The 10,071-nt window shown below is 50.3% G+C and overlaps 1 protein-coding gene across 1 annotated transcript; it reads left to right on the top strand.

The window, feature by feature from the left end:
* The first annotated feature begins 576 nt into the window (after positions 1-576).
* On the top strand, positions 577-6,296 carry LOC116546606 (LYR motif-containing protein 9). The gene is made up of 3 exons (XM_032272806.1): positions 577-1,514; positions 4,159-4,251; positions 5,164-6,296. Exons 1-3 carry the CDS (start codon positions 1,353-1,355, stop codon positions 5,179-5,181), a joined length of 273 nt encoding a protein of 90 aa, XP_032128697.1. The 5' UTR covers positions 577-1,352; the 3' UTR covers positions 5,182-6,296.
* Positions 6,297-10,071: the final 3,775 nt, after the last annotated feature.

Raw genomic sequence — 10,071 nt, 5'->3', positions numbered from 1 at the left:
TAGTGACAGAAAGCAGAGCAGCAGCTGCCTAGGGTTGGGGATGTCGAGAGGGCAGGAGGAAGGGATTACAAAAGGCATGCGGTAACTTTTGGGGATGATGGATATGTTCGCTGTCTTGATTATGGTGCTCGCTTCTCCAGTGTGTACCTGTGGCTGCACTTACCAAATTACATACTTTATGAAGTTGGCTATATGTCAACTGTACCTCAATACAGCGTTTTTTTTTTTTTGTTGTTGTTAGAATAAGACTCTTGGGCTAGTCTGTCAGAGTTCAAATCCAAGCTCCACTTTTATCAGCTGTGTGATCTTGGGCAGGTTACCAGACCTCTCTGTGACTGGTTTTCTTATGTGTGCATTAATTACATGTAAATAGAGACAAACAAGTGCTCATTGTGATTCATCTGTCAGAGACAGATCTATTAGAGACGGCGTCTCACTGTGTTGCCCAGGCCGAAGTGCAGTGTTTCGATCTCAGCTCACTGCCATCTCTACTTCTAGGGTAGAGCGATTCTCCTGCTTCAGCCTCCAGAGTAGCTGGGATTACAGGCGTGCACCACCAAGCCTGGCTAATTTTGTATTTTTAGTAGAGACAGGGTTTCACCGTGTTGGCCAGGCTGATCTTGGACTCCTGACCTTAAGTGATCTGCCCACCTTACAGGTGTAAGCCACCTCACTCAGCCCATTGTCATTCTGATCATAACTCATAGTAAAATGAAGTCACATGCCCAGTCTCTGGGTGTACCATAGTGACTCTGTCCAGTGTCTTTGTGCAGAGCCCCCTAGATTCATGCTTCTCAAACTTTAAAATGTGCATGCAAATCTCCTGGCATTCTTGTTAAAATGCAGGTTTGATCTAGTGGGTCTGGGATGGGGCCTGAGACTGCATTTCTGACGAGCTCCCAGTGCTGTGGGTTTTGCTGGTTTAGGAGCATACTTTGAGTTTCGAGGCTCATGCCTGTGGGCATTCTCCCCTCTGTGGCCTGTGCTCTCACTAGCCATGGCTAATGTCAGAGCTGGTTTCCTAGTGATTGCCCCTCAGGGTCTTCCTGCTTATCTCTCCTACCCTGCCTGTGAGGGACACCTACTCATACACCACCTGAAGTTGAGTTCCAGGAAGAAGATGCCAGGGATGAGGCTGTACATTTCCCTCCACACTCACTCTTGGTCCTTGCGGGCCTGCTCTGGGCTGGGGCTTCTGCAGGACTAAACACCCAGCCCAGCCCAAGGTGCAGGCTCCATGCGATGGGACAGGAGGGGCACTGGGCCTCTGCACCAACCATGCCTGCTTCCCGAAGTGCTGGGACCTGGGGGCCAGAGCTGAGTCTAGAACTTGGCTTGGTGCCCTAGAAGTGATGCTCCTTGTTTTCCAGGGACAGAGAGTCTCACAGATGGCCCCACTGCCAGGGGCAGAACTGGTTCAGAAGCCACTGCAGCTCTACCGATATTTGCTGCGCTGTTGCCGGCAGCTGCCAACCAAGGGCATCCAGCAGCATTACAAGCATGCCCTCAGGCAGGTGTGAGCTGGGTCCACTGGGTCTGGGGGCTGCCTCTGATGGCAGGCTTGGGGGCGTGGGTCAGAGGCCAGGGCACAGGGCTAGTCTCTCCGATGGTGGTGAGGTGGCAGTGTGGTAACAGCCACAGGAAACCAGTGCTCGGCTGCCCAGCTCCTCTCTGTCCAGGAAACAGAGGGTGGATCACCCAGCACACTAGCTGTTCTAGGGCATGCATGAGGCAGCTAAGCGGGTAGTTAAAATAGACTGTGAGGCACGACATCATCTCGCAGGCATCCCTGCCAACAGTGCACAACTTGAATTTAATCCTAAGAACACATCAGGTAAACCCTGATCGAGAGGCCATCCAGCACATAATTAATTGACCTGTCATCAAAAATGTCAGTGTTGTGAAACACAAAGAAAGACAGAGTGTTCTGGATTAGAGAACTCAAGAGACATGGTAACTAAATGTAATGCATGATTCCAGATTGGATCCTAGACCCCCAAAAAATAGCTGTAAAGAATATTACGGGCCTGGCATGGTGGCTCATGCCTGTAATCCTAGCACTTTGGGAGGCCTAGGTGGGTGGATCACCTGAGGTCAGGAGTTCAAGACCAGCCTGGCCATCATGGTGAAACCCCATCTTAAAAAGTAAAATAAATATTTAAAAAATTAAAAAAAATATTATAGATTATAGGCGTGGTGGCCTACGCCCGTAATCCCAGCACTTTTCGGAGGCTGAGGTAGGCAGATTGTTTGAGCTCAGGAGTTCAAGACCAACCTGGGCAACATAGACCTTGTTTCTATTAAAAAAAAAAAAAAAAATTTAGGCCGGGTGCGGTGGCTCACGCCTATAATCCCAGCACTTTGGGAGGCCGAGGCGGGTGGATCACGAGGTCAAGAGATCGAGACCATCCTGGTCAACATGGTGAAACCCCGTCTCTACTAAAACTACAAAAAATTAGCTGGGCATGGTGGCGCGTGCCTGTAATCCCAGCTACTCAGGAGGCTGAGGCAGGAGAATTGCCGGAACCCAGGAGGCGGAGGTTGCAGTGAGCCGAGATCGCGCCATTGCACTCCAGCCTGGGTAACAAGAGCGAAACTCTGTCTCAAAAAAAAAAAAAAAAAAAATTAACAAATGAGATGGGAGGATTGCTTGAGCCCAGGAGGTCAAGACTGCAGTGAACTGTGATTGTGCCACTTCATTCTCACCTGGTGACAGGTGAGATCCTGCCCCAAAAAAAAAAAAAAAAAAAAAAAAAAAGACTATTACTGGGGCAGTGCATGAAATTGGAATATGGGCTATAGATTATAGTGTGTCAATATTAAGTCTTCTGAATTTAATTGTTGTGGTCGTGTCAGAGAACGCCCTTTTTATTAGGATATACACATAGGGATGTTTAAGGGTAAGGGCAGTGTGTCTGCACTTACTCTTAAATACTTCTGAAAAAACGTATACATAGACATAGAGAATGATAAAACGAGCGTAGCAAAATATTAACAATCGATGATTCTGGTAGGAATTCTTTGCATATTACCACAACCTTCTGTAAGTGAGAAATCATTTCCGAATAGTAAGTTAGCTAAAATTCTTACAAATATAATATGGAAAGTGAAAAAAAAAAAAAATGGAGGTAGCAGTAGCCACAGAGGGCTGTGGAAACATGGAGAAGGGAGCAGTTAGCTGTCTAGGGAGTCAGGGAGGGCATCCCAGAGGTGGATGCTGAGGGGGCTCCTAAAGAGGAGCAGGAGGATGTGTGGCGTCGGGAGTGACGGGGGTGGGGTGGGGGGGAGGTGCCGGTTCTTTTTTTTTTTTTTTTTTGAGACGAGTATAGTGGCGCGATCTGGACTCACTGCAACCTCCACCTCCCAGGTTCAAGTGATTCTCCTGCCTCAGCCTCCCAAGTAGCTGGGGTTACAGGCATGCACCACCATGCCCGGCTAATTTTGTATTTTTAGTAGAGACAGGGTTTCTCTGATGTTGGTCAGGCTGGTCTGAAACTCGTGACCTCAGGTGGCCCAGCACTTTGGGAGGCCTGCCTCAGTCTCCCAAAGTGCTGGGATGAGCCCCCGCACCCAGTGGTGAGCCATTGTGCCCAGCGCCAGTTCTTTTTGAATCTTAGGTTACTTCTCAAGGGTGAACATCTGGTCAAAAGCAAACAGCGGCCCATGCTCTGCATCGGGCCTGGTGGATTTCCTGAAGCCACTCTCTCTACTGCCTCCCCTCCCTTCCCTGTGTGGCTATCTGGAGAAGCCCTGCTTATTCCTCCCTGTTGTGAAGCCCATGCAGAGATCTCACCCTGGGGAAAGCAGCTTCCTCTGAGGAAGAGAGATGGAAGTTCCCTTTGGCCTCCATGGCCTGATAGCCTTTGGGCCCAGCTTGATTTTGGGGTACCTTGGCCAGTTTTGCACCTCCCCTGGTGGCAGGAGTACATGCTTTGCAGTCACATAGACTGGGATTCAAATGCTGTTGTTCAGCAGCAAGTAAGGATCTCTGAGCCTCTGTTTCCTCGTCTCTACAGGGGACAATCATCACCATCTATGGAGGATGAAGAGAGTTGCTGGGTATGAAGTGCCCAGCAGTGTACCTGCCCAACTGGTGCTCTGAAGCTGCTGGTCCTGGGAATTTCATCTGGTCATCTTTCTTTATGTTTAAACTTGCAGAGTTTTCGGGTTCATTCAGATGAAGACAACCCTGAGAGAATCCAGCAAATTATTAAAAGAGCCATTGAAGATGCTGACTGGATCATGAATAAAGTAGGTGCTTAAGCCTCCTGGCTCCGCCTGCGAGCTGGGGTGATGCTGGCCATGATCCCCATGACCACTAGAGGCCACTCCTGCCCCACAGTTGAGAATGGTCCCTGTGGAGGAGGCCACCATCCAGCTGCTTCCCTCCTCCAGAAGCTGAAAGGTGATGGCAGATACCTTCTGGCTGCATTTATATTTTCAAGTGTGGAGGGGCTGTCACTCTTCATCCTTTAAGGCAGTTTTTTGCCCAACAGTGTTGATCACGCTGAGAGGGAGCAGCAGGAAGAAGGAGGAGAGAACAGTCTTCCTGGAAGCCGTAGTGCAGAGCCGGCAGTGGCATTGAGCTATTGCAGAGAGGAAAGCTGTCCTGGGGAGGGACTCCCCATCTCTGGGGGGTATTCACACTGGGGCAGAATTACAGAGGAGGCATTCAGTATGTTTTGGTGGAGGAAGGGAGTGAGTCAGGAATGTAGACTGGCGTCTTGGCCCTTAGACTCTGATATTAGAATGACTAGAGAGTTGGAGTGTGCCCCTACCTCCCTGTCCTAACTCACACTCTTCAGGTATGGGCCCAGGGTCCATTTTTTTTAAACCCAGTAATTGTACCAGCTGGCTTCCAAGGGTCCTCCTCCACCTGAGATTTTTTTTCCCCCTAAAACAAGACTCAGAGAGGACAGGTGCTCAGTTTCCTTATTCTCCTCCTCCCCAGCCCCGCCAGCTTCCCTTTTCATTAAAGAAGAAAGGGAGTCCAGGCATGAAGTAGAGATTTGACTGCCCAGTGCCTCCTGCCTGGATTCCCCACCTCCCAGAAGCCCCTGCAGGAGGCAGAGGAGGCCCATATCATGGGGGCTTGAGGTATCCCCAGAGTCCTCCTGCCCTTGTGGGCTTCCCTCCTTCACATTGAATCTCTCTGTCTTGCAGTATAAAAAGCAAAACTGAGAACCCTGAGAGTGACCTTCCTAGCCTCTGGATGTTGAGAGGCCCCTCTTCTGGAGCTCAGAAGCAGCAGTGGGTTTGCAAGATCCATTGGCCTTGTTGGCTGAAAGAGCCAGAAATCGGGAGGAGAAGCTGACCTTGCTTCTCCGGAGGCTTCTCTTGCCACAGCCATGTTGTCAGCATCCTTTATGTTTGCACTTCCAGCTGCTCACCATGTGAAATTTGGGGAGAATGTGGTGTTTTTTTGTTTATTTTCTGTCTTTTTTATTTTTGTATTTTTGTTCTTTTACTTTTCTCTGAAAGTGATCCATTTATTCTGGAGATCTTTTTATCATTCTGTGAGTCCTACAGCAGATGTCCCCTCAGGGAGCAGCCTGTACAGAAGAGAGCGCATGGGCTTTAGAACCAGACAGCTCTGGATTTGAAGCCCAGATTCAGTAAGGCGAAGGTGAAGTGCCTCACACAGGATGCTAGTGGCGGAGCCTGAAAGGCTCCCTCTGAGGAAGCCGTCCTGCCCCGCCCCTCCTCTGCTCCAACAGCGCCCTGCACAGCTCTGCGCCAGGCCACTCAGTGTCAGGTCTCAGTTATTTGTTTGCTAGCTTGTCCTGTCCCTGCATGCAGCCCCGAGCCCTCACAGTTGTCACGCACCCTGCAGTCTGCCAAGGAGCTGCTCTTCCTGACCACTGTTTCTCCATGCCCACGGAAGTCGAAGCCCTGGGCCTTGCCTCCAGGGAGCTGACAGCGTCCTTAAGTGGTGAAGTCACACCACATGAACCAAGGGGGGGACGCCAGAGCAGCTGCGGTGAACTCAGGCCTGTCCAGGCCTCTGCACACCTGCAATTTGTTTTGACTGCCATTCCCTGCTTTGCCTCCATCATGGAAGGATGGAAGGGAGCCGGAGAGTCTGGGTGGCCTCAGGGAGAATGGCCAGAGTGGCCAGAAGATGCAGAGAAACCCCACTGGGATTTGAGTATTCCCCAAGGGCATTCAGCCACAGGGATCAACTAGTGTGTGTTTGTGTCCTTGCAATTATGTGACTTAAAGTGACTCAGAGATATCTTTATGTGCGTGGGTACTCCGCTGACAATGAAGTAAATATATCAATTTGTGGAAGCTTGTGTGTCTTCTCAACTGATAAGCCACGCATTCCCTAAGCATACCTTGTCTGCACCCCTCCAAACCTGCCCCGCCGAGTGTCATCCACTGTTGAGAACATAGAGTCAGACATGAAGCTGCCCAGGAGGGGTCATTCTTCAGAGAAGGAGACTGAGACTGGCCCCGCTGCTCCACAACAGTTGGTGAGGCCAGATTGGTCCTACCAGGCTGTGGGCAAGCTGAGGGGTTTCAGGCTAAGCCCAAAGCTGAGCCAGTCCCCTGTCCCACCCCTGCTGTTGAGCTGGGGGCCTCTCCTCAGGTGACAGGGCTGTATTGAGGTCACAGGAGTAGGGGTGGCCATATCCCAGATGTTTCTCAGCAGGAGTGAAATGAATGAAGGCTGACAAGGGTTCAGGATAGTTAGTGTTGCTTGCTCTTGACCAGCTCCTGGAGCGGTTCTGTGACTTTTGGTTCCTGGATAGGTGCTTGGTCCAGCCGTGCTGACTCGCCACGTGTTAGACAGTGGGTGTCCAGCTGCAGTGTGAGGCTGGCTGGTGAGGGAGCCAGCAGGGATGGGGTGGGTGAACAGTGTGCTGGCTGCTCTTCCCAGTCCCTGTGCTGCCACAGAGGGTGGTGCTCCCGCTTATGCAGGAGCCCACGGTAGGGGAGGCAGGAGCATGCAGCACTGTGCGCACAGGGGCACTGTTGAAGCCTGGGAGAGCCTCCTGTCCTCAGCAGCAGCCTTGCCTTCCACCCTGCCCTCCGACTTCCACCGCTTCGAGCCCTGCGTGGACTGTGGGGATGGCTCCTTCATCTCTCAACTCTCAAATGCATGGAGTTGAAGGTTTACAGAATAGCTTCCAAGCAAATGGAAGAAGATGAAGATTTGACCCAGAGTCAACCAGTGTGGCCTGCTGGAAGGGGCTCTGGAGCTGCATACACCTGAATTTGAATCCCAGTCTGTCACTTAGAGGCGGTGTGATTTGGGGCAGGTTTGTTAACCTGTCAGGCTCGCTTTTTTCACTGTGACAGGCTGCACATCCCACGGTTGGGAAGATTAAGGCTGTGCACACAGATGGGCTGTCAGCCATGTGGCCTCCATCTCTTCTCTCTGGTGTACCTGGTGATGACGCTTCTCTTTAGGTAGGTCCCTGTGGCTCTCCCTGGTGTCCACTGTGCAAGCACAACGCCAGCAGGAAAGGATCCGACATGTGTTGTCCACACTTTGACTGATACTTCTTTGGACTTACATTGCCTTTCTGGGGTGCATTTGCGTTATAAAGTTGCTGGTTTTATCTGCATAGTGAAAGGCAGATGTTAAAGCCCTCAAGGGCTTCCTTCTGAGGCTGACTCCTAGGCAGTGCTAGTCTTGAGTCCTGCACCAGCACGTGCTCCCTGGGCAGAGCCTGTCCTGCCCTACACAGTTCCCTTTTTCATCCCGTGCCCACCCCGTCTTCATTGAACATTTATTGCACAGTCCTTCCTCCACGCAGGAAGGGACTCAGTGTAAGGGAAAGACAGACGTGGGTTGCCTGGAGGTTGAGCAGTTGTGGCTCCTAGGATGTGATCATAACATAGATTTATCTTTTTGTCTCTCAATTCCTTTATATTTTTTTCTGGAGGTTTCTATTCTCCCTATCCCTGGATGAAAACTGAGACAAAGCCTCAAAAATTTCTGGCCAGACTTAAATTTTAAAAACCCAAAGCTATGGCTACTTTTTCTTTTTCTTTCTTTCTTTTTTTTTTTAGAGATTGCTCTGCATGATTTGGTTCCTGTGGCGTACTCCAGCCTTACCTCCTCCACCTCCACCCCTATTCTCTCCACCCACCACAATGTCTCAGCCACACCAAGCAGCATGGGAGTCCCTGAACAAGTGGTGCTACTTCTGGCCTTTGCTTAAACTGCTGCTTGGCCTGGAATGCTCCTTCCCCAAGCCAGCAAAGATGCCTCTGTCTCCTTCTCTGACAGAGGTTTCCTATCTGCAGCAGATTCCAACTGGAAAAAGGAAGATGCCTGAACCTTAAGTTTTGACATTTTATCTTCCTGCGACTGGACATTTCACTTAGTGCATTGAAACTGTGACTTAAAAGTAGCCATAGCTGCCGGGTGCAGTGGCGAGTGCCTGTAGTCCCAGCTACTCGGGAGGCTGAGGTGGGAGGATCTCTTGAGTCCAGGAGTCCTGGGCTGTAGTGTGCTATGCTGATCGGGTGTCTGCATTAAGTTCAGCATCAATATGGTGACCTCCTGGGAGCAGGGGACCACCAGGTTGCCTAAGGACGGGTGAACCAGCCCAGGTCGGAAACAGCCGGTCAGAACTCCTGTGCTGATCAGTAGTGGGATCATGCCTGTGAATAGCCACTGCACTCCAGCCTGGACAACATAGCCTTGCTAAGGAGTTTGGACCTTCTCCAAAGGGTGGCTTTGTAATCATCTCTTTATGTAGTTGTCTCCTCCACCAAAGAGTGAAGCCCTTGAGGTCAGGACCAGGTGCTGGTTGTTGCAGAACCTTCCGGGCCAGTCGTGTGTCTGCTGCCCGGGCTGTGAGCTCTTAAGTGTTGGCTGAATGAAAGAATGATGATGGCAGGCAAACTGTGATGTCTCTCTTTCGTTCGTTTGTTTCTCACTGCTTTCTAGTAATGGGAAAGCCTGGGAGATGGTGAATATTTCTTGGCTAAGTCTTCTTACTACCAATGCTTGGGAGCTGCTTTAGAGCCCTCTGCATGATTGGCAGGCTCTTCCTCCAGGAAGTTTGTCTTGATGCAGAGAGAGGATTTCCCTCAAAGTAAATGTTACCAAGTGCTGAAACCCAAACTTCCTCCCAATCTCTTGAAATGAACCTGCCCATTTTGCCCCCCTAGTGGGTGGGGATTAACTTGACCATCCAAAACAAATACCCTTTGTACAACGACGGGGAGAACCATGACTGTTGCCCATTTAATATGAGGGAGTAAACTCATTAACTTGGGGTGAGTAACTGTAGTTAAAGAAGATCAGAGGCTTTAGAACAGTGCCTTAAGGGGTTAAGGAGCAGGAGGCACAAGGTCATCCCAGAAAGGCACATGGTTTCAACAACAAATCAAAGAAGCAGGATGCAGGGTTGGAGCCGGTTAAAGGAATCTGCTCGTGAACTGCTCAGAGGCTACAAGATCACCTTTGAGCCTCTCCGAAGAAATGAAAAGATATTTCTCAGTGGAACAGCTTCAAATCTTTTCTTTAAAGATCTGGTGAGCAAAGGAGGAGGAACACTTAACTGAACGTCTACTGCGTCCCTGGACTGAGCAGGTGGCGAGGACATGAAGGAGCAATCAGTCTGTAGACAGGGAGCTCCACCGGCAGGACCTGGTTTAGTTCACCACTCTGATCCTGCCAGTACCCAGCGCAGTGCCTGGCACATAGTAGGAGGTTCACAAGCTTTTGAATACATCACAGTCCTTGCCTCCAGAACTTACTGTCCAGTGGTAGACAGACCTTTAATCCCATACACGCTATGCAGTCTGGGAAGTGCCAGGCTCTGTATGTGGTGCAGTGGGGCCCCAAAGGAAGGGCGTGCTCATTTCCTCTGCAGTTGTGCCATTCATTCATTTACCCATTCATTCATTTTTTTTTTTTTTGAGATGGAGTTTTGCTCTGTTGCCAGGCTGGAGTGCAGTGGCATGAGCTCAGCTCACTGTAACCTCCGCCTACCAGGTTCAAGCGATTTTCCTGCTTCAGCCTCCTGAGTCTTTAATTCAACAAGCATTGAGCACCTCCTATATATAGGATTCACTGTCCAGGTGGTGGCTACTATGGGTGGTGGT

Source organism: Sapajus apella, unplaced genomic scaffold (genome assembly GCF_009761245.1).
Source record: "Sapajus apella isolate SASKATOON/1434 unplaced genomic scaffold, GSC_monkey_1.0 scaffold1107, whole genome shotgun sequence".
NCBI classification, from domain to species: Eukaryota; Metazoa; Chordata; class Mammalia; order Primates; family Cebidae; genus Sapajus; species Sapajus apella.
This window is presented reverse-complemented; position numbering and strand designations above follow the sequence as displayed.